The sequence below is a fragment of the Sebastes fasciatus genome, chromosome 13 (assembly GCF_043250625.1).
Source record: "Sebastes fasciatus isolate fSebFas1 chromosome 13, fSebFas1.pri, whole genome shotgun sequence".
Taxonomy (NCBI): domain Eukaryota; kingdom Metazoa; phylum Chordata; class Actinopteri; order Perciformes; family Sebastidae; genus Sebastes; species Sebastes fasciatus.
The window spans coordinates 4,737,079-4,762,051 of NC_133807.1; the positions used below are offsets into that span (position 1 = coordinate 4,737,079).

Sequence of the window (24,973 nt, forward strand, 5' to 3'; positions counted from 1 at the left end):
TAACCTGAAAACCAGCACAATATTGGACCTTTAAATTATGTTTGAGCTGTCACTAGGCCCAGCTGTAGTAAGCTTTCCAAATTCCTTCATTCGATTGCTCCCCGCTCCTTGTTTGACCTGAAAATAGTTCCAGTTCAACATAATAAATGAAGGATGTTCCAATTCTCTGATCTCTGAAGAGACATGAACAAGGATACATGGGATCCCTCTTTGTGGAAGTCTTTTAGCAGACCAACACGCCCCTTTATTAGAAATCTGTTAGTGAGTGGACACTGCAGCCGATCAGGATGCTGCACAACATCACTTCAGTTTTCTACCAACGTGAACAGACAAACAAAAGAATCAACTAGATTTTATTTACTTTCTGCTTAAAGCTGAAGTAGGCGAGATTGGAGCAAATATGATTAAAAAAACGTTATTTTTATAAAACGATCGCTATATCCTGTACATATCCAGTACATGAAACAGGTAACCTGAAAAAAAAATCATGTGCCCCTGTGTCCTCTGGTGTCCTCCGGTGTCCTCCAGTGTCCTCCGGTGCTTGGCAGATGCCGTATATGCCGCAATATTTCACATACCGGAGGAAAACAAGCAGTAAGAGCTGATCTGAGGTCCGCTGTCCAGCTAGAGCCGGCTGTCAATCACATCGCGAACTCCGATCAAACAGTCAAACTAGGCAGCGCTGATCAAATATGAATCAATATTATGTTACGTTAATGCCTATTTCTCTCCTCAAATGTTTTCAGAATCATCTTGTTGTGCACGGTTTAGCTGTAAAATGAGAAATTTTGTGACGCCGCCGCCATTGTGAAATCTAGTGAAGGAACGCCAACTTCCGGTCACATGACCGGAGCACAGCCAATAGGAACGCTCTCTCATTGAAATGACCTGTGATTGGTCAAAGTCTCCAGTCACAGGCTAGATTTTTTACAGCCTGAAAACAGAGCCATGAGGAGGAGCAGAAGTCCAGTTATCTCTCAGAACACTTGAATTACAATATACTGAAAGGTTATTATGGAATTTTTGCCCAATGAAGCCAAAAACATACTGCCTACTGACACTTTAACCATGTAGTTAAAAAATTAGACGGCAAAATGTGTTTCCTTGTTTCTTCTCTCATCTTTTCCTTCATGTCTTCAGGGGGAGGGAAGATGCAGAGACAAGACGAAGGGAAACCTGAACGCCATTAAGGGAATTGGGATGTACCCTATGTTTTACAAATAGACACTATTTAGCCTACCCTTCTGGTATGAGAATCTTTTCCACACCATTCTTTGACCTTATGCACTTTTTTACCTGCCCTTGAATCCAACCCAAAGAGCAGATACCAACCAGACTGTACTGTATATCTACATTGCAACTACTAGCCCAACTGGCTAGATGAGAAGTTTCTGAATGCCACGGCCCACTCAGTAGTCTATAGCCACCATCACTTTTAATCTAGTTATACTAAAATAAACTAATTAGCAACCCCTGTGGTATCAGACACTTTTTCCCATGAATCATGTCCCCTGACCTGTGTTAACAAAGTAAAAAGCATGGTTTCAATAAGAATTTGTGCGTGAGTGTAAAGGCCTTTGCACACCAAATCTGTATTTTCCATTTGAAAGTGCCGCACAGTTGAAAATAAATTCAACCTCACATTGATTTCGTCCGTCATTATTGTTTTCAGAGTGGTTTGACCACTCAGAGCCATCCAAAATGGCATCTGATAAGCAGATTGTTCATTTGTCTCCCAGCACAAAGCAGTTTACGAAAAAACAGAGCAAAGAATACGGAGATGCGGAATTTAAAGATAGATCGTGGCGGGTGATTGCAGAACAGCTTGGAATCGGGTACGGTCTCAGAACAAGATATACAAAAGATTAGACAGTTGTGAGTTGTGTTCTAGGCTGCTAAACAATAGCTTCTTGCTATAATGTCATTCATTCATTAGCCATTTGGGACAAGCGCTAGCCATCGCACCCACGTAATTAATTCAGTTTTGTCTCGTATTGTGAATCTTTGCAACAGACAGAATAATAAAAACGCATCAGACTCGGTGTGTAAGGTTTCCGTACTTCATGATTTTTATCCAAAAAAACGCATGCGAAAAATATGCGTGCATGCATACGTGAAATACGTACTTGGTGTGCAAAGGCCTTAAAGTGCAGGAAAGCTTACAGTGTCATCAAGTGGGCACTAACTGATGGTTCGTTGAGTTGGGTCCTCGACACAGAGATGCCTCGACAGTGTGTTCAAGCGGGAAAGAGGCAGAAAAAAAGCAGCAGAGAAAACAAATAAAAGTCTTTAAATTTAGCCATTAATTGATTGATAAAATGTGACATAAATTGATATTTCTGTTTTTATTTGCTTTGTTATTTTTTTTTTTTATTAATTCTTTGATTTAATTGTCCCTTGTATTTATTGATGTATTTACTTTTATTCAATTTTAAATGTATTTATTTATTTTTGCATTAATTGTTTTTATTTATTTTTCGCACGGGATTAAGATCACAGATGACCTCCGCAATTATTACAAATGACTAAAGGTCCCCAGGTAATACTAGTCCCGTGTGAATAGGGCTTAAGTCTAATCACAGGAGCAAACACGTATCACTGAGAATGTTTGGCCAGTTAGAATGTCACTCCTACTCTGAAAAAGCTTGATGAATAGCTGGGTAAAACGATTCATAAATGCAGTTTCATCTGCACACCCGCAAGGGAAACTGTTATCAGCATTCTCTTTCAACTGTGAATTTCACAGAAACAAAGCGCATTTCATAATATCTCTAAAAATGACTGTTGCTTAAAGTTGCAAACTGCCTCAGAATCTCCATCAGCTCCATCCGGTGAAAACCAGCATGATCAATCCACAAGATTTAGCCCATCCTGGCTCACATTCTGCTTAAAAAAAATCACCTTTTGACTTGATTTCTTTGATTCATCTTTTATACTCCACTTGTTCATGGTTGTATTGACTGGATTTCTTTCACGTATAGCAGTTGGCATGTACCCCTGGCATGAAGCGTCTCGCTGTGCTTGCTGCATGACGGTTGCTCCGGTCATTGGTCTTTTCATCACCCCATGGGTTTGCACTGGAATGACGGTAAAGTAATGTTAAAAATCTAGTTGTAGTTTGTGCAGGACAAAGGGGGGCTAATGAGGGTTTATGTGTGTGTGTGTGTGTGTGTGTGTGTGTTTCTATGAATTTGTGCATTCTCTCGTGGGTGTGTGTGTGTTGGTTCGCGTGTGTTTGTGCGTGTATGTGTGTTTCAGAACGCGTTCACCCCATTGACAGATGCGAAAACTCGGAGCCACGCCGACGACGTGGGGCTAGTGCTGTCCTCTCTCCAGGCTAGTATATACCGGGGAGGCTACAGCCGCTTCGCACCCTATTAGCGACACCTCCAAAAACCTATTCTCAACCTTCCAACAGGACAGAAAGAAAGTGTGTGTGTGCGTGAGTGTGTGAGCAAATGAAAACAACGAGAGAGAACGAGTTATCAGAGGAGAGACGTTACTGAGGCCTGGGTATTGCAATACATGCAGTTTGTGCATCATTTCAGCATCTCCTAAGAGAGAAGTATACAAAAAAAAAAAATTAATAAAATGACAGCTGATATTTTTCATCTTATACCTCAGATATTTTGTGCTGTGTATTTTGATATTGTGGGGTTTTTAATTTCTAAAGATTTAAACCTAGATTATCAGCTGTAGAGGTTTTTTTCCATGGTACTGATAGAGAGCTGCTGGAGTAACGATTAGGACACAAATTAAATATTTATCAGATTCAAATTGTTAGGGTTTGTATAGAACTCCAACCCTGTAAGATATAGGTCGTAGTCACACTTTGGGGTTTTTATGTTTTGTAAGAGTGTTAAAGTGACTATGCTAGTCAAGTGTTGTTGTTTTTTTTCTTGTCTCAGCTTCCTTTGGCACTTCCTCTATCAGTTTAGCAATGCTAGCTTTTTTTTCATCCTTCTCTGAATCTTTGAGGGCAGGTTTAGGTATGTAAGAGAAGCTGAGAACAGCCATTGTTGCTATTTTCAGTCCATCACCTTTTTATCTCTACTTTTTTCTTGTTACCTTGAACAAGCTGTTTGTTTGCGACTGCAACTTTTACAATCATATGCTCATAGTTATTTTGCCAATCCGCGATAATAATCCTTTCCCGAGACAAAATCCTATGCAGTAGTCTGCATAGTCACAAAAACTGCATGTATTGTAGCCCGATTCCATTGAGTGCAACATGAGGTGTTTGTTTTGTAACATACAGAATTGCATTGCATTCAAAAAGAAAGTTTGACTTTGTATCTAAATAATTACAAAATCCCATCTGTTGTTTCAAACATAAGCATTATCCACCAAACATCCAATGTCCACAGACATCTTTTTTTGGGCCATATCAGATTTGCCTGTCGTGCATGTTGTTTAAGCCTGAAAGTAGATGTTGAGAAAATTTGGCTATGATTAGTCTGTCTGATTCGGTCTGAATTGAGGAGCAACAGATGGCAGCAAGTAAGTGTAGCATCTCATCTTATGACTTGTGTAAAAAAAATTGCGGTGATAGACCGATATATTTCTTTAAAGTGGCAGCTTTTCAACTCCCCAACTCAACACATTTTACAGTAGGCTTTGTTGCATGTCGTTTACAACACGTCATTACAGTGAAACGGTCGCGGTTATGTTTAAGCAACACAACTACTTAGTTAGGTTTAGGAAAAACATCATGGTTGGGCTTAAAATTAAGTACGCAAACTAAGTAAAATACGTATGTAAACAACGTAGCATAAGTATGGAAAACACGTCACACAAACATCACTATTGTACCTTCACCATAACTCGACAACACTTTGGGACACGAACACCGGTGTCCTAGTCGAAAGTCCTGTGTTTGTTGGACCCATCCCCCTCCCCTCCGCCCAACATCATGGTTGGGCTTAAAATGAGTACGTAAACTAAGTAAAATACGTATGTAAACAACGTGGCATAAGTACGGAAAACACGTCACACTAACATCACTAACGTAACTTCAACATAACTCAACAACACTTTGGGACACGAACACCGGTGTCCTGGTCGAAAGTCCTGTGTTTGTTGGACCCATCCCCCTCCCCTCCGCCCAACATCATGGTTGGGCTTAAAATGAGTACGTAAACTAAGTAAAATACGTATGTAAACAACGTGGCATAAGTACGGAAAATACGTCACACTAACATCACTAACGTAACTTCAACATAACTCAACAACACTTTGGGACACGAACACCGGTGTCCTGGTCGAAAGTCCTGTGTTTGTTGGACCCATCCACCTCCACTCCCGCCCACCATCAACAGTCTTTTTCACTATTTATTCTGCGTAACTAGCTCTGAGCGTAGCATATTCACGCAGATGCGTTTACATCACAGTCAATACAGACTACACGACTTGCACATGATATTGTGGCTGCTAAATCAATTACTTTAAGCTACTGAGGGGATTAACCCCGGACTGACGCGCTTTCGCTGTTGATGTTACCTTTTGCTGCGTGTCGCGCTGAACAAAACCGATCTTCAGGCCCGCTCCTTGGTTTCGGAATAGCAGTCCATTTATTGACAGTGCAATAAAGAAGAAAGTCCGGTTTCCACAAAAACAAGCAAAACAACACAACACGGCAAACAATTGTCATCATCACTGCGGTCAAAAAAAAACGTTGCCCCTCCGGGGCTAAAACCCAGACGCCAACTAAACACTTCCTGGCTGGGTCAGGCAATTAACACAGCGACACCCAGTGTTCATATGAGTGAATTACGCCACAACCTCAGTATGTGTCAGCATCATTTTTGGCTCCTACACATGACATGACAAAAGTAATAAAGGCGTTGTTATTGCACGCAAAATGACTTGCAGATTACTGTCATTTATATGCCATTTGGTGAAACCGGGCTGATACTATAGTCATTAGCCTACATTGTGCCATTTACATTTATTTTATAATGATAAGTTAAAGCAAAAAAAAATGTATTGTCTATTGCCACTCTAACATCTCACTGTCAAAATATAACGCTCAATACCAGAACATTTACCGTACAACCGTTTATGCAAAAACTCAATGAATGAATCAATGACCAGATTACCACAACAACTCACATCATCAGTTCCTATGTCTACATTGATTAGACAATTAACAATAAGTACTCAAAATTACAAGGTAATCATCTCGTAATTATAAGATACCAAGTCATAACTACAAGATGAGGTCTCCAGTTCTTTATTTTTTTTTTTCCTTCGGTGAATGCAGTGCATTTCCTTTCTGTGATGTTTCTATGGTTATAATGAGAAAAATGCAACAAATTTCAAGTTTCTCTAAGAGGGCATTTCTGCTTTTTCACAAGTTCTTTTGAGATAACGGGATAATTAAAAAAAAAAAGTACAACAAGTATTAGCAGTCACAGCTGCTCTCAGCCTCCAGAGATAGTCAAAAGTGTAGTTTAGTTTACTTCATCGGGAGAGAATGGTGTGAGTCAGCACGCTATTCAGCCTGTAGATTTACTGACTGAATACTGTGGTTATTTCTTACATCACTTCAAAGCCAAAGGTTTCTGATGGACATATCTAGCGTGTTTATGTGTATAGTGAAGATTTTACATAGATATGAATTATGAGATGAGGATAAAAAAATAAAAATAATTGCCATGGCAACTAAACTGTTCAACCATTTAATTGCTTAGTCCACATGCTGTGATATGAAAACGAATTAGGTCCACATGAAAAAAAAAAATTTGATAAAAGAAATTAGATTATATGCAGCATTCTTAGGAAAAAGTCAGGATCCTGGGGATCAAACTTTAATCACAGAATTCTGACTTTGAATTTGAAGATTTTGTGGCACTAATCCTCTTCCGTACTGAGTAGTGTTTGCCATCCAGACGTAAATGTTTTTGTATAAACTTCCAATATATTCATTGGTATAATTGATGATTTTTATATTACAAGAGAGATTTAAAAAATATATATATATAGCAGTGGCCAAAGCCACTATGTCTATTTTATCTCTTTGTTAATTTTCTTTTGTCTTGTTTTTTTTTCTTCTTTCATTATTAAAATTTAAGGGGGGGTAAAGTACAGTATAATAATCCAACAATGTATTATATTTGAACTGTGCAGTGAAGATGTTCTCTTATATGAAATACACAATGGTATAATGTTTTAGATTTAGAAGAGTAGATCAATTGTTAGGGCGAGCTATCTCATTTTCTATCAAATCATATTCTGATTTTTATTAACTCTTTACAACTAATGTAATCACAATGTAGATACTCTCATTAAATTTTTTTTTTTTTTTTGGTCGACTGTACCATTTTTGCACATGCAACTTGTCATTTTCAGATAAACCTGAGACATATCAGTGCTGTAGTTGTATTTTTTTTTTTTTTTTATCAGTTCTGTAATTTTCTGATTCTGTCTCTTTCCTCTCATGTCCTTCTTAATGTGGCATACTTTCTGTTATTTTCTAGAACTCAAACTTTACTCTTTGAAAAATTAACTGTTTGAATATTATAATACTCAATAAATATGAGAAATAAAGGATTTGTGAACAGGCTAATCTACAGTATGATGTAAATAGAAGTTAATGGAATAAAAATCGATAGTGTATTTGAAAAGCACTACATGGGCAACGGGAGCTCTGCTACGGCTGCATTGCAAGCCAGCCTACGGGCCGCTTCCTGTGCCACATTCTGTTTACAACTATCCCCAATTAGTGGTGTTGTTACATATCTCCCCTTTTTTTATATGTATAACAAATTAGATAGGACAAACTCTCAGATGCATCACATTATTAAAAAAAGGCAGCAGTAAGGGGCCGCGTGGCTCCGCTGGTTCAAACCTCCGTCTGTGTCGATCAGAAACTGGACAACTTGTAGTCCTCACTATGCTGAATGTCTGACTCCGCAACAACTTTATACAAGCTCTGCTTCCAGTAGGTGTTGTGGTTCAAAAACAAGGCTTCCTACCCAGTCATTGTATGTGCATGTACTATGGTTCTTCCACTAATCAATAACCATCAATAAAGTTTTGTTTTCTCAACATGTTCTCATCTGTTTCCTCTATTCAAGTCAAGTCAAGTCAAGTCAATTTTTATTTGTATAGTCCAAAATCACAAATCACAAATTTGTGATTTTTTCTCTCATCGGATAAGGAAAAACGTAACCAAAAAAAAACCTTTAACAGGGAGAAAAATGGAAGAAACCTCAGCGAAAGCAACAGAAGAGGGATCCCCCTTCCAGGATGGACAGACGTACAATAGATGTCATGCCAGATAGTTAGGGCCAGAGCAACATGACCTGCTCTCCACGCCAGATAGATAGAGCCAGAGCAACACAACCTCCTCTCCATACCAACCGGATAGAGCCCGAGCAACACGACCTCCTCTCCACGCCAGATAGATAGAGTCAGAGCAATACAACCTCCTCTCCACGCCAGATAGATAGAGCCAGAGCAACACGACCTCCTCTCCAACCCAACCGGATAGAACCCGAGCAACACAACCTCCTCTCCATGCCAGATAGATAGAGCCAGAGCAACACAACCTCCTCTCAACGCCAGCTAGATATAGCCCGAGCAACACAACCTCCTCTCCACGCCAGATAGGTAGAGCCAGAGCAACACAACCTCCTCTCTTCGCCAGCTAAATAAAGCCTGAGCAACACAACCTCCTCTCCACGCCAGATAGGTAGAGCAGGAGCAACACTACCTCCTCTCCATGCCAGATAGGAAGAGCCAAAGCAACACAACCTCCTCCTATTAAAAGCTTTTGAGTGAAGAGAAGCTCAAACAAAGATGAGCATGCTAGCCACATTGCATTTATTCTGATAGGAGACAGGAAGTATGGGTATAAACCGTTACCCACCATTGGCGGAGCTTGAAATGTGTAATCTTTGTTATAGAGTATCTTTGGTTGTGCCAGAATAATCTTTATAAGTTTCTTATTTATTTATTTATTGTGTTTCAACTGTGAAACAAGTTGGGCAAAAAACTTTTGCCAGGTGAAGAAAAAAGTGTTTGTGTTGTAATACTTAATTTGGCCACAAGAGGCTGAAGTGCACCACTAACCCATGTTCTAAATTGGACTAAAAGCATTCATGTTTTCTTCCGAGATTTTATTTACTTAGCTATCTAACACACAACATGTACATTGTGTTTAGAGTGCATGGAGAAATTAAAAGTCAGCTGGAAGAAAACAGAATGCGTTTAGTCCTATGGCCAATATGAGTACTACAACAACAAACATTTGTTTTGTTTTTATTTCACCTGCCAAATTTTTCACCTGTGACCCTGGCATTTTTTTTTCATCTGGCAAAACATTTTTTTTTCCACCTGTTACATAAATGACAAATAAACATTTCAGGAACTTCATTTTCGCCTGTTCCTAACTCATAAACACAGGAGAGAAAACAATTTAGTTCAGACTTCGAAAATGGATCAGATGTTTTTTCTCACTTGCCTCTGAGGGCTTCCCTATATATGCTTTAATTTAACTGCTAATTCAAAGACAAAAACATGTTTGTCTAATGTCAGCAGTCGGTGCCTTTTGAGGAAATAGTGTGACTTTCATAAGTGTGAAAGTACAGGTGGTGGATGGTTAAGGAAATTCTTTACCGGCATGTTTAACCTTAACCAAATAATCTTTGTATCCTATCTGAGCCACACCTTACATACACAGCCGTATAGCTACCAGTGAGGACTGGACGTCAGTCAGTCCTCATTATTTTTGGCCGGGAATGTTTCTTTTTTTAAGACTTTTGTTGGGGTCTAACCTGGGGTGTGCTTTTCTTCTATAGACGCTGTAGAAAACTGCATGAACTATGAATGAATTTTCTTTTTTTCTGAGTCACATGCTGAGTTTTTTTTGTTTTTTTTTAATTGCTAAAACACAATTTCTGAAACTAAGACCTTCTTTGTCAAAACTCTACACACAAAAAAAAAAAAAACATTCACAAAATATCTTACATCTCTTGCAAAAGCAAAAACTATAAACATTTTTCTAAAAATAGTATTTTTGCATCACAACTTTACACACAAGCACCAAAATATAGACTATGACCACAAATGCAAAGTGTTTATTCTCAGTACTCATAACAGTATCAGACACAACGGCTTTAACTGAAGATGACATGAACACACTTACTCTATTGTGCTGTAAACAAGTATATTGCAATTACAGCTCTCTCTCTCTCTCTCTCTCTCTCTCTCTCTCTCTCTCTAAAATTTTCCTCCATTGTTGTGCCCACCAAGGATCACATCTGCATCCTATTTATAGTGTTTAAGCTTTGATTTCAAAGTCATCTAATTGGTTTACGGGTGTTTTCACAGGTGCATTCTGGGTGCAGGTGATAGATAATTGAGTGTGGTGTTTTAATGGCTGTGTTTAGCAATCAACACACAGGCTTTTAGTTTTGAATGATATGTCTATTGTAGATAACCATGTGTAGTTATTTGTAAAAAGTACATAGGGCTCTCTTCAATGTGGATTTATATTGGGTTTTTTTGTGGCTATTTTAGATGTGTTTCATAAATAAATGTATATCCATGTAGCTGTGCTTTTTAATACATTTAAATTGAGCAAACGCACTCCCAACCCGCAGTACACCGTCAGACGAAAACGAAGGAGGAACACAAGCCATTATTCATCATTTCACCTTGTTAGAAGCGAAGTACTTTGGGATCAAGTGAAATATGCATGTCATCCCTGCTTTCTAATTGAAGCAAAGAGAAGAATTACTCTCCGACGGAATTTGATTAGTGTCATTAGAAAAAAATTTAGCCAGGGGGTTAGGCAGAAAGATAAGCAATATAAATGTTTAAATGATGAAGGGTTGACATTACAGATGGTAATTATGTCTCGCTAGCGTAGAAACAGGTGATCAATAATTAATGCATAGCAGGTCATGTGATGGAGATATAATTTAAACTGCTCATTAATTCTGCAATTCGGGATAAAATGTTGAGAGAAAGAGAATTTTATTCAGTTCCTCCTCTCTGATAAGAGACGCAGACACTGAGCTTCTCTGGGATTTAACTTTATTATAGTTTCTCATATGTACACACTACATCGACTTTATTGTGTGTGTGTGTGTGTGTGTGTGTATATATTATATATATATATGTATATATATTATATATACACATATATATATACAGCCTCTACCCTAACCCTAACCCTACATAACAAACAGTTATTTTACATAACAAACATATTTTTTAACCCAAACCACAATCTTTTCCTAAACCTAACCAAGTAGTTTTGTTGCAGGGGCCTACGCAGTCGCACTGGGCGCTGGTTTTGCTCAGAAGTTTGCCTTGACTTTCCCTATAATTAGTAGTAAATTGCATATTATTTCCAGGAAACTTCAAAGGAATTTACTAGAAAGTTAAATCCTATAAAAATAACTGCTTCACCAAATACATTTTCATTGTAGGCTACACGCTTGTGACATAGATTTGTCATCAAGATCATTTAGCAAAATGTTATAGCTTACAATTGTTATTACCTTTGTTCCATATTCGTGCCATTATGCTATGATGTTTATGCCTTCATGCTGTAGGCATGCAGAGGCTGGTTCAGCATTCAGGGCCAGTGTTCAGATAGAGAGCCTCATGGTTGAAACTGTCTGTACAAGCAGGTTGTGGTATTCTGTGTTGTAGCTCCATCCAGTGGTTAATCAGGCTCATTACAAATGCTGACCCTTAAACTACAACATTTCGGTTAAGTGAAGTATTATGTAACACCTTGACGTTGGATTAAATCCTCTAAAATTGTTCTGTTGCACCAGATTCGACTGTTATCAGGCCATTAAATAGGCGTTATCAGTCGATATAAGCACCATAATTGTGGGTCATTAGGGGCCTACTACGCCTACTATGTTGTAAAAGTGAAAGTGAAAGCTAAAAGCAACACGTTCTAACATGTTGTAAAACTGAACAAACAACAACAAACAAAAAGGCTTCTTTAGGTTTAGGCAACAACACTACAACTTCAGGTTAAGGCAAAAAAAAAAACAGTTAGGTTTAGGGAATAAAACTACAACTTCTTTAGGTTAAGGCAACAACACTACAACTTCTTCAGGTTTAGGCAAAAAAAAAAAAACTACAACTTCCCTTCTTGAGGTTTAGGCAACAAAACTACAACTTCTTTAGGTTTAGGCAAAAAAAAAAAAATTACAACTTCCCTTCTTTAGGTTTAGGCAACAACACTACAACTTCTTCAGGTTTAGGCAAAAAACAACAACTACAACTTACCTTCTTGAGGTTTAGGCAACAAAATTACAACTTCTTTAGGTTTAGGCAAAAAAAACAACTGTTAAGTTTAGGGAAAAACATTGTGTTTTGTGTTAAAATAACTACGAACACAAAGATAACTACACATGGTTTGTTTCACTTGTGACGCAAACTCCGGTCTCCTGGGTGATAGTCCTGTGTTTTGTGTCCCATCCATAGACACCAACCTCCACCCGTGATGGAGTTTCACACTGTCTATAGTACAGCCCCTGACTTCCACATCTGCTCCTGTCATAATCACTACGGTCACTAGAGGCCGCTGTCGTGTTCTTTCGGTGATCTACCATGTGAATAGATGATAAAACCTTCAAGTGGGCGTTGTAGGCCCCTATTGACCCACTTCTATGGGGCTTTTAGCGACTGACAACGCCTATTTGATAGCCTGACAACAGTCTGTTTTCACTAGTCTGTCTCTACTGGTCTGTCTTGTTTAGAGGTAAAGTGTAGATTCAGGCTATCATATTTATAACATATCATTATTGGGCCTGAGATTGCTTTTCAAAGCAATACATGCATCCAGTGTTCCTGTGCAGAGGACTGTCTTTAGTTGGTTCTTGTGCACCATCTTGTGGATGCAGAACTACATCACATGAGAAGTGATTTGTCTCTCATGGACCTCCAATCTGGCAAGAGATTAGACATGCCTAGTGTCACACTGAAGCCTCCAAATTTTTGAAGTTCAATGTATCAGATGAATACACACAGACAGCCAGGACCGCAGAAGGGAAAATAGCTTCTCTGTATATTTTCTCTGCAGATGAAGGTCGACATTTTCTTTAAATTAATCTGGATGTGAAGTAATCAAGCGTAGACCCTACCAGGGATCACTGTAAAACCACAAAATGAAAGTTCAAACTCACTGAAGCGTTACTCCAGAGTGAGGCTAAATCATATTTTGTTGTGTAGAGTTGGCATTTTGATCTGAGTGTGCTACTACAGGAAAGATCATGGGAGTGTCCAAAATGAAGAGTTAGTCCGTAGGGAGCATGGGTGTACTACTTGTAAACACCATAGCAAATGTTATGCCCGTTAGATTTAGCTGTTTCAAGAGTTTGTTCATTCAAAATAATCATCAGAAATCATCACCTGGGAAAACAAAAACAAATATCCAAAGCAAATTTCATGGAAATCTTGAAGAAATTTGGAGATACCTTGTCATCAGCAAAGTGTTAACCGAACTGTGACACTAATAGTCAATAGGAATCATCCTGTGGTGACCATGCATATCTCCAGAAAATATTATAATACAGTAATATACTCAGGTTTCCATATATCACTCTTGAGAATTGGACAGGCCGAGTAACAGATATCTTTTTGTCTGTCTGTTATCACTTTCTGCATGGACTGTGCTTTGTTGGTCAGTAGGCGATTCTCACTGTAAGTCTAAACCAGACAAGGAAACTCCAGCACACACTACATATGGCTGGAAATTTAGTTTTTGTTTGTTTCCAATCTTTTTTGCTAACCAAACCTGGTGTTTTAGTTGCCTAACCTTAGCCATTCATTTCCATTACAATGACATTCCTTAACCTTAATTGTCCTGTTGTCGTTTGCAGATAATGCAGAAAGAAAGGATTTTTAAAACATTGTCATTGAACATAATCTGTGGTTTCAGAATCCTCCAACACTGCACATTCCTTCTGGTGACAGGGTTTCTGATCCACAGTCAATGCAAAGTCTGCACAAAACTGACAAGAAACCTCGGAAATCTGCATTTTACACCTAGTGACCATCAAATGGGCGTCCCATTGGACACTTCATTGCATGCATTTGAACAACCCCCATACATACATACATACATACATACATACATACTGTCACGGGTTAGCCCGTGCCCTATAAAGTAAGATGCAACACATACACACTGTAACGACACCTCCATCATATATTAAATCAAGCCAGCTTGGAGGTGTCGATGTTAAGTGTTACCGTAGCATCAGTACTTCTCAAATGTCGGGAGGCCCGCCGACAAAGTAATACATTTCTTAATGGGGGTCATAGCGTTACAAAGCATAAATGTATTAATGAATTACACACAGGCATAAGTATTGATATTGAACATTTCCATTTATTGTAAAATGTATATTCATTAAATTGTTTGTCACCCTTTCTTCTCTGCTGTAGATGCGCTCCTTGGTTTAGACCTGGACTGCCGAAACCGAACAGGAGCGTACCAATAGCTTATATAGGGGGGTTCCCAGAGAAGGTACCAAGTACGGTAGAGTTGGAGGGGTGTTTTGGGGGGTTGACAATAGGTAATGTAATTTTAATTAGTTTGAATAATTACGTGCCTCAAAATGTTATATTAAATGTTTTATAATTTAACTATAAATTATGTCCTATTTTTTGGACTAGATATTATTATGCTGTTGTTTGATTGATTATTACTTATTATCAAGATTACTTAGTAGGATCCAGCTTCATAAAAGAGGAGGCTGGAATACCTGGAGGTTTTTGAGTGGAGAGCAAACCTTTGATGAGAGACAAGCCAGATTGGAGAGCTGCAAGGGCCCCAAATTTAAAGGGGCATAGCCTATGCTGTGTCTTTATATATTTTTGTCATTTTGCTTATTATTTTTCATTATTTTTGAAAAACCTGTTTCTTGGATGCCAGGCCTGCACTGTACATATTTTTGCACTGGATTGTTGGTTTCCACTATTGTTAATAAATACACCTGGACTGCTTAACTGGAATTTTTCTCAGTTTTTACGCCTTAGCCACTCGGCCAACCTTACACATACATACAAACAGACACCCAAAATAAGCATGAGACCATATGCTAATAGCCTAGACCTATCTATATCTATTTCCTCAGTTTGAAAATGGCAGACAGTAAATTGTGAACTCGTGATATTTTGTATGGTCAGTCTGCATTAGCGTAAAATACATTAAACATACAAAAAAACAGGAAACTTAGGCAGATTGATTCATCATTTCATTTATTTGAAATAAAAACAAACAAACTTTGAAACACGATTGTTTTTAGTAAAAATGCATATTAAGATTTAAAACACCCCTCAGACATATTCTACACAGTTTCCTATAATTTCCCCTCATTCATATCTGTTCTGCTTGATTGTTCAGTTGGCTAATGGCTGATTCAAGTGGCATATTTAGAATGAACATTTCCAAAGAGTGACTGTGGTCAGGCTACTAATCTCGCTTGCTCTGCCATTTAGCAGTTGCTGCTTGATTTGCAACAACATGTACCCCCACAGCATTTCACACATAGCACTGTGGTATATTAAAGTCCGTACCACGCGTCACCACACCCAATTGGGATGATGTGTGTGGTCAGAGATGCAACAGACTTGAACTGTTTAACCTCCAGATGTCACCAGGAGAACATTTAGTTATTTTATCCCCAACCAGAGAAACACAGGCCGAGTCAAGCAGTAGACACAGGCCGAGTCAAGCAACAGTGCTTCAGTTTGTCATGTGCTGGCATGAACACATCTGCTGCAGTACAATTTTTGAATATCACCTGCCATTGGCAATTTGAGTTAGCATCTTTACTGTGACACGGAAGACAGCTAGCAGTCCACAAGCTTTAAACTGACCACCAGTCCATTGCAGGACCGTGATATGCAGTAATGGTAATGGCTCGGGACGACAGTAACTAGCCATGTGCTTCCTAAATGTCTGAATGCGCAGATTTGAGGACTTCACAAATAGAAAAAACACATAACATCAGAAAAAAAAAAACTAGAAGTTCTCCACTTACAACGTCAGTTCTGTTTTCAAGTAGTTTTTTTTGCAATTCTTCATTTTATTTGTATTTTAATCCAAATATGAAGCTTGCCTGTTCCACAAAGTTTCGACTTTAAATCGGTCATAGCATTCATCTTTCCACATTATCCAATTTCACATGTTAATTCTTCTAAATTGAGTTTACTGCGTCATCCCATTCTTGCAAATTTGGACCCTCAATTTCAACTTGCCAAATTTGATCTCCCAAGAACATAAATTTGAACTTGGCATACTCTGAGACAGACCTCTGCTCAGATACTTGACAAGTTCTCAGCCCACACCCAAAGCATCCTTTAGGGCTGCCCCCCTGAGTCCTCGTTGGTGACCCTGAGCCGTCGTTGTTGTTTATTTTCAGAGGCTAGATCTATGAAGAACTGAAGAGACACCTTCACCCCCGGCCTTTCCGAGCTGTGCCAGGCGAGGGTCAGCCAGCGCCGGGGAGAGGTCCCACAAGGTGATCCTCTCACACACCGAGCGGCCGACTCTGACCTGCTGAGTTGAATCCCCCCCGGGCAGACGCGGACCCCACCGGTTGAGAAGTGTAAAAATGTTTTCGGTTCATTATGAAACTGTGGCGGATCACATTTGACTAGATTAATGTGGTCGAAATCATCACTGAAAGTCACACCAATGGGTTTTCTGATTGCCAGATACTGTATGTCTGTATGAAAAACAGGAACAAATAGTCAAATATTTGTATTAAACAGCCAAATCCAATTCAGATATTAAGAAGATTCAGATTAAGAAACCTGGATCTCAAAAAGCCTCCAAATCAACAGAAGTTGCTGAGCTGTGCTTTTTCGTCTCACATGCCGAGCCCTCGTCCCCTGAGTTATCTTTGTTACAGTTTGTTCACTTCCTGCTAAACAAGTCAACAAGCAAGCACAAAATGATTATCATCACAAGAGAAATCTCTTTGGCATTCATCCCTCCCTCTGTTTCTTGTTCATTACTTTATATATCATACCATCATTGCATCCATTTTTTTTTTTTAAATCTGTCTGGAACCGCAAAACATTTGAGCATTGTGAGGAAGGTAACACAGTTTATAATCTAAGTATATAGTATATTAGTCTAATGCAGTGAGGGACAAAGTGCAAATGTACTACAGAGTATTAGGACCACATTGAGGGAAAAAAATCTGAGATTTCCAGAAAAAAGTCATAATATTACGAGAATAAAGTCATATCTTTATGAGAAAAAAAGAAAATAGCACGTAAAATTAGTACTTTATAATATTATGATTTTATTCTCATAATATTACGACTTTTTTTCTCGTAATATTATGACTTTATTCTCGAAATCTCAGATTTATTTATTTTTCCTCAATGTGGCCCTAATACTCCGTCATACCATCGTACCATAGACCTACAACAATGATGAATAAAAATGAAAATGTAAACAAAAAACAAACGTTATTCATTTCCATTTTTAAAAAAGCCACATGTGGCTCCGGAGCCGCAGGTTGCAGACCCCTGGTGTAGGTGATTTAATATAAAATGTAATCATCACATTGTATAGTTTACAGTGCTATATATTATACAGAAGTTTCATTTCCATATGAAACCAATATTCTGGGGGGGGGGGGACTATTGGTCACATTTCCTCCCCTGAAACGTCTTTTTCCCTCCATTTAACTTCACCTTCTCCTCCCAGCAGCGCCCCTGCTGTTCAAATACCACACAAACACACAGTCATATGTAGTGTACGATTAAAAAAAAAGAACATTCATTATGATGATGTAGTGGTGGTGAAGACACGGTACAAATAGGGCTGTGCCAATTTTTTGCTTGCTTTTCAGATGCCAATAACGACTCCAATTCCTTGTCATTCAGGTAGAAATAGTGAGGTACATATTCATAAGAGCTGTTTACCCTGCATTTCTGAGTACTGGATCAACCTAAACCCCAGAAGACCAAGGGCCTTTTGACACTGCAGGAATTCAATTAAATGTAACATTTATGTTTATCCATTGTCACAGGTTCTACTTGTGTTTCTACCGTCCTCCGCCCATTTCGGGGACGAAGTTTGGGAAACTAAATTTGGGCTCTGCTCAGGAAGTGATACTTAATCCAAGTTCAGGTATTTTCAGTGGTTGGTTGCAGTGCTGTTGACCGCTATTAATCAAGCAAATGTACAGTATATCCAGGCCCATATTACTTGTTTGGGAGAGGAATCCATTCAGAGGGAGCTGTTAGAAAACAAGAGGTGGAGCAGAAGATTTATAAGCAATCTGGCAAAGACACAACAAAACGAAAGTGCGAGGGGGTGGTTAAAACGAGAAGATATGTAGGAAAATGAATGATCACAATGCATGCAGTGGAGCCAAACAAACAACTTTGAAGTGGTTTAACGTACCGGACGCCTACAGACCTGTTGCATTTTTAATAACATGCAGTACTTCTGAAATATTCTGGTCTGTAAGTGAAAATGCGAGGAAGAAGCTAGAACCAAAAGCTCCTGCAGTGAAAGCTTGCAGCTCGTAAGTCTCAGTTTAAGGTTACACTCCTGTCCAGGTTTACCATCACAGCACATGCCTTATTGGGATTTGACTGCACATTGAATATTCCATTGCTTTGGTTCTCATCCCATTTCAACCTAGTATTTTTGTAGATAGGGTGGGTTTAATTAGCTCTTCGCTATATCAAACATTCTCACTAACCGACTGAAAGTGCCAGACGTACAGGGCTAATAACAGTACTGTGAAAGCTCATGAATTTACTCACTTCTCTGCAACGCATACTGTACTACACAGCTCTATGATATCAGTGAAAGGTGGCACTCTGTGCTTACAGAGAACCTGCTGTTTTTTTTTCCAACTTGGGTTTTTTATTCTAGTAGCTCTGTCCATCAGTTCTATTGCTGAGATCTGGGAACGCGGGAACATCACTAAAAACGAGTGCAATGGGGGAAACAAAGGTGAGCAATCAGACGATACTAACGGTTTAATACAATGAAGCAACCGTTTTGCCAGATTATTTGTGTTGCGCCATCGAACCTGCAGTATTTTTTAAGGGATGTTGCCGTGTTCCCGGAGCTCAGAAATTACTTTCAGTTATGCTATCATAAACAAAAGAACCAATGTCCTGAGCTAAGAAAATAAAACGTCCAATTTCCCATTAGTGTGGAAGATTTAAAGGGGACATATCATGAAAAACTAATTTTTTATCAGTGCTTGTGCACATACATTTGGGCATCTGGAGAGCCTACCAACCCAAAAAACTGTGAAAAAGTATGAAAAAAATAATGTGTTTTTTGAACATTAAAGCATGTAAACATCTTCTAGTAGAAACCTAAATTACAACCTGAAAATGAGCATAATATGTCCCCTTTAAGATGCCGAAATTAAAAAAAAAATCCAACAAAGAAGTAAAGTAAAACACAATTTACATTGTTATATGTATTTCATTTTTATGTGTCCATTTAACGTCTGTGAAAAGCATAATTATTTGCCCTTTTCTCTTTGATAAATTGTAATGAATTGTGACATGATTTGTCCATGCTACATTTAAATAATGATTGTCCTTCAATGTTTTAATTTAATTATGGCAAAGTTAATGCGTATGACGCTGTATTTATATTTGTTTTATTTAATTTTTTAATTTAGGCATTTTAAATCTTCCGTAGATTTGGATAGTCTGTGCAAGCAGGAATAAATGTATACCAAAACAGTTGAAAATAACAAAATTTAATGATGTTTAGAGTCAGGAACAGTATAGCTGTGGTAGATTCCCCTCAGCAATTGATAAGTCATCGTAGTTGTGCTTTCTTAACATTGCAGGCAACGGCTGCTGTTGTTCGTATTGCAACCAAAAAACAGCAGCCTTGTACAAGCACAGCTTCCCCCTGGTGCACAAAGCATTTTTTGCCCCAACTGTCCACAATGTCCACATTCCAACTAGGTAGAAAAGGTACTGCACGCCAATCAGAGACTGAATATTAATGCTGTGTTCCATTTGAACTGGGAAGTCAGAATTTCCGTACACACAGTACTGTCCGACTTCTATCTGTGGACACCCTGCTACGGTGTTGTATGCACAAAATACCGGAGTAATGCATTGTTAACAACTGGGATTTGCTAACATTAGCTAACAAAGGCTGACCATGCTGGAGCAAACGCCATGAAGTTTTTCGACTTGTTGTACTGAAATGCGATCGACTCTGACGTGACATCATTCCCAGCTCTGACTTCCGATTTCCAAGGTAAATGGAACTCAGCATTAATTCACGATGCTGTGAGCAAGCAGCAAGTATTACTGTGTCATATTAGAGCTTGCAGCCCCAACCCCTCTACTGACAGTGACAGATACAATTATCGGCAAATTTCTATGATCTGCCCACCCTAGTACAAAAGTCATTACTGTACGTGTAAGCACAGTGCAAGTACCATTGTGAATTTACTCTGCAGTGTCCACGGCACCCACAAAGTTGTGTACGAGCTGATCAGAGAGATCAAAGTGGTCCATTCCCGCTGGAGATGTGAGGGTCTAACTGGGCATGACTGGAAAATGACGGGATTCGTAGTCTGATGCCGAAGATGCCAAAGGGATTCCATTTCCTGTGGACATTTGAACAGAATATCCACTTGGTGAAAATGAGGCTGGGACATGGTGGGGTTTTTAGTCCAGTTCCTCGCTGAGGTTTTTCCAAACGGCCGGTGTAATTCAAATTGTCTTGTAAAAACCCGGATGTCTTTTTTTTTTTTTCTCAGTATGTAAAGGTGAAGAATATTTCAATGAGTACACAATACTACCATGCAACAACCACACATGGACACCCTGGGACATGTGCACTGTTCAAATACACAGAGGAGACATCTAAAAGACAGCAGCTAAAGGCTGGGATACACGGGTAGCATTTGGTAGCAATGGGGACGAAACCTGTTCCCGTTAAATGCCGCTTGTTTTGCAAAGCAAAGACCTCGGAGTTGTTCCTTGTTTTCATAGTGAAGGTTTTTGTGATGTCAGTAAAACATTTGGTTAAACTGGGAGTTATAGTTAAAGGTCCCATATCGTGCTCATTTTCAGGTTCATACTTGTATTTTGTGTTATACTAGAACATGTTCACATGCTGTAATGTTCAAAAAACACTTTATTTTCCTCATACTGTCTGCCTGAATATACCTATATTTACCCTCTGTCTGAAACGCTCCGTTTTAGTGCATTTAAACGGAATTGCAACGGAATTGTGTTGCTAGGCAACAGCTTGGGTCCAAGTTTACTTCCTGTCAGCTGATTTTATTTACATACACTGCAACAGGAAATAAACTGGGACACATTTAGAATGTTTACGTTTAAAACCGTGTAATAGTCTAAATATTGTATATTTGTGACATCACAAATGGACAGAAATTCTAACGGCTTGTTTCAAACGCACAATTTCTTAATACGGGCTGTGTGTGTGTTTCTCCATATATTGAGCGTTTTGATAGTTTAACAGTATTTTTAGAGCACTTAAACCTGCTTTATAATATAAAAGACCTGAAAATCATTTTTCATATTTTTACAATATGGGACCTTTAACTATAGCGCAATGGAACTTCTTACTGACTAATATGGGTGTTTCACATGAGGTATCCACATGTGGGGAGAAATAGAAAAAAATCTAAAAGTACAACAGGCATGACGTCACACTTTTAATGTCTTAACGTTTCAGCAAATTCAAACAGATGATTAAACATTTGGTAAGGATTATCAGCTGAGTTTGGTTAAGCTCTTCCTGCTTGCCCCGCATGTCCCAAACTGTAATGCGTTCTTGTTCTAATTTGATTGCTTCAAAAAGGTACCCGTGTAACAATGCCTCCAAACTTCATACGTCCCCCGTCCCCCACACTTCCACCCCACAGTAAAACATTATAACAAAGTTACATATTTCATTTAAAGCAACAATAAACCTCTTTTTAATAAGCAACCTCTTTCGATAGTTCTTGATTGCCAAATGGGATTTTTTTTTTTCCTCCACCCTTTTGGAAAGGGCTGATTCCCTTTGTGATTAAAAACTCCAATCTCCTCCTTCTTCCTCCATCCATTCCTCTCCAGTCTTTCTTCCTGTGATTTGATCATTCTCTCGTTTCCTTTCAGCATTTCTGTTTCATTCTCCTGCAACAAAAAAAAACAGCAAACATTCTCAAGCACGATCATCAACTAAACTGGATTAAAAAAGATTAGAAGAAATATAAAATATCTGCGTTAGCTGGGTTTCCACCAAAAGTTCCTGAGACTTTTAGTCCTTGGAACTAATTTCCAAGGAACTAAAAGGTTCCTTCAGCCCACTGTTGTCTGCATTTCCACCAGGGTCTAAAGACCTGCAAAGATTAGGCAAATTAGTCTGCTGACGTATGAAAAAAATTACATCGAAAAAATAAACGTTGTCACTGCGACGGCGATATAATAATAAATCATCTGTTGAGTGTTTGATGGTTATTTATATGTGCTATCTCTTTTTTCTCTTTGTCTTTTTTAAAATGAGTTGGAAACAGCAGAGCCTAACTTTATGTTAAATTTATCAAACAAAGAGAAATGCTCTGTCCTCGTCCTAAAATGGTCCTAAATGGATACTAGAGTAGTTCCTTGTTTATGAATTAAGTGGTACATGAGTTGAGGCTAATGAAGTTGCGGTGCTGTGTGTGTGTTTTACCAATCAGCGACGATCATCCCTCCAAATTCCACCTCAACAGTTCCGGTACTTTCAGAAAGTACTACCTAATATATGTCTTTCCCAGTCATCCAGATCATAGGATGTCTTGTGGTGAGTGCTGGGTCAAAGGCACCTTGGTTTTGCTTTAGATTTCTTGAGGACAATTTCTTCACCTTTCATCGAAAAAGCAGTGCTGACTGACTTGTGAGTCCCAGACATTTATCCTCTGTAGGGTGGCTCACACATTGGGAGTGGTTGAGGTCACATATGGGTCATCAGGCCACATGTCTGTTATAAGTGTTGTTAGTGTCACATGAGAGTCATACAGAGGTTAAGTCCCTTGGACTCCCCATCAGTCAGTCAGTCAGTCAGAGCTGAAAGGGCTTTTCTGATGAGAGGATATACGTGAATATACAGCTTGCCTTTGACTCGGCACTTTGAGATAAGCCTGAACGTTGACACAAGAGGAAATGAACTATAGTGTTGCCAATTTCCAGAAGATGGTTAAGATAGGTATCTCTCACAGCAGTATAACATTACTACAATGTTTTGACAAGGACAACCATTTAAAATCATGGAAACATGATGATTACTCTAATCTTACTCAGCCAGAGGCCAGATATTTTAAAGATAAAAAACACATAAGGACACTCCAGCAATACAGCGGGTGTCCACATGCTCCACTGCAACTGTAAAAACATCTCTATACGCACTGTGGAAAATACATGGAAGCCCCAAACACGGTTGCTCACACCTTATATGAAGATGGCAATTCTCACAATCCTGGATTATGGCGACTTAATTTACAGATTCGCCAACAAAAATCTCCTCAATAAACTGGACGTCATCTACCATACTGCCATTGGTTTTGTGACCCGGTGTCCCTCTCAACGCTCATCACTGTAAGCTGTATTCTCTAATTGACTGGCCATCACTCCATATCAGGCGTCAGATCCATTGGTATCATCCATCCATTATCCGTAACCGTTTATCCCATTCGGGGTCACAGGGGCGGGGGTGCTGGAGCCAATTGTGGCTGACATTGGGTGAAGGCGGGGTACACCCTGGACAGGTCTCCAGACTATCACAGGGCTGACAGATAGAGACAGACAACCATTCACGCTCACATTCACACCTACGGGGCAATTTAGAGTCAACAATGAACCTAACCTGCATGTCTTTGGACTGTGAGAGGAAGCCAGAGAACCCGGAGCAAACCCACGCTAACACGGGGAGAACATTCAAACTCCACACAGAAGGGCCCGAAGCCGGATTCGTACCTGGGACCCTCTAGCTGTGAGGCGACAGTGCTAACCATCCACTGCACCACCGTGCAGCCCTATCCATGGGTATCAGTTCATTTATAAAACTATCATTGGCAAAAACCCTCCATATCTCCACTCACTACTATATATCTCCAACAGTAACCGCAATTTACGTTCTAGCAAATTCATGGTCGTTCCTAAAGTCCGCACCTCCTTTGGTCGTCACTCATTCCAGTTTGCTGCTCCTAGTGACTGGAACGAGTTACAAAAGACACTAAAACTCCACACCCTCATCCCATTACCCTCCTTTAATAACTCATGACAAGAGATCACTGCACCTGCTACTGAATTTTTCCTCTCTGGAACACAAAACATATACTGTATATGTCTATTGTTGTATATATTGTATATATATTTTGATGTTTTGATGATAATTTTGTTTGTAATGTTTTATTGCACTAATCGTTGCACTTATGTTCTATGTTCTAATATCTTGTATGGCCTTGCCTTCTGTCGCTGCCTCTTGAACCAGGTCGTCATTGTAAATGAGAATTGGTTCTCAATTGACTTATCTGGTTAATTAAAGGTAAAATATAAATAAAGAAATAAAGAAACAAAGAATACCAGACGTCATGCCCAAGCTTGCCTCCAGAAGCTATCCCTCAACCCGCAGAGCCTCCTGATGAAGCTAACAAGGCTCATACACCTTCCGCTGAGAAAAGCTTAACTGCAAACGAACAACTTACCCACCTCTCAAACTTTCCACCGCTGCAAAGGAAGGACAAGTAAAGGGAGAAACTGCCAGTATTGGATATGGAAGCTATGAGAAGAGAAATAGAACAACTTAAAGGTCTCATCTTGAATCTGGGGGAAACTGTGCACGCTCTTGGGGAGTAAGGTCGAGATGATTGCTCCCCGGGACCTTGTGGACATCACAATCCTCTCCCTAAAGTCAAAGAACTGCATGACAAGTTATGGGAGCATAACTATCCTATGAGTCATCGTGACTTTAATCCTTCTT

At 39.1% G+C, this 24,973-nt stretch overlaps 2 protein-coding genes across 19 annotated transcripts in view; one reads left to right on the forward strand and one right to left on the reverse strand.

The window, feature by feature from the left end:
• rbfox1 (RNA binding fox-1 homolog 1) overlaps positions 1 to 14,921 on the forward strand; it is a 352,975-nt gene extending 338,054 nt beyond the window's left edge. For 6 of the 15 annotated variants that reach the window (XM_074657310.1, XM_074657311.1, XM_074657306.1 and 3 more), the window contains one exon: positions 3,259 to 8,049. In XM_074657310.1, coding sequence (XP_074513411.1) covers positions 3,259 to 3,381 — 123 coding nt within the window. In that variant the 3' untranslated portion in view covers positions 3,382 to 8,049. The other 9 variants (XR_012596879.1, XR_012596878.1, XM_074657315.1 and 6 more) reach the window with 6 other exon arrangements.
• A 2,836-nt stretch (positions 14,922 to 17,757) lies between these two features.
• Positions 17,758 to 24,973, reverse strand: part of LOC141781487 (junction plakoglobin a-like) — a 133,533-nt gene continuing 126,317 nt past the window's right edge. For all 4 annotated transcript variants that reach the window (XM_074657251.1, XM_074657252.1, XM_074657249.1 and 1 more), the window contains one exon: positions 17,758 to 22,149. The gene's annotated coding sequence lies outside the window, so the exon portion shown is untranslated. The remainder of the gene's footprint in view (positions 22,150 to 24,973) is intronic.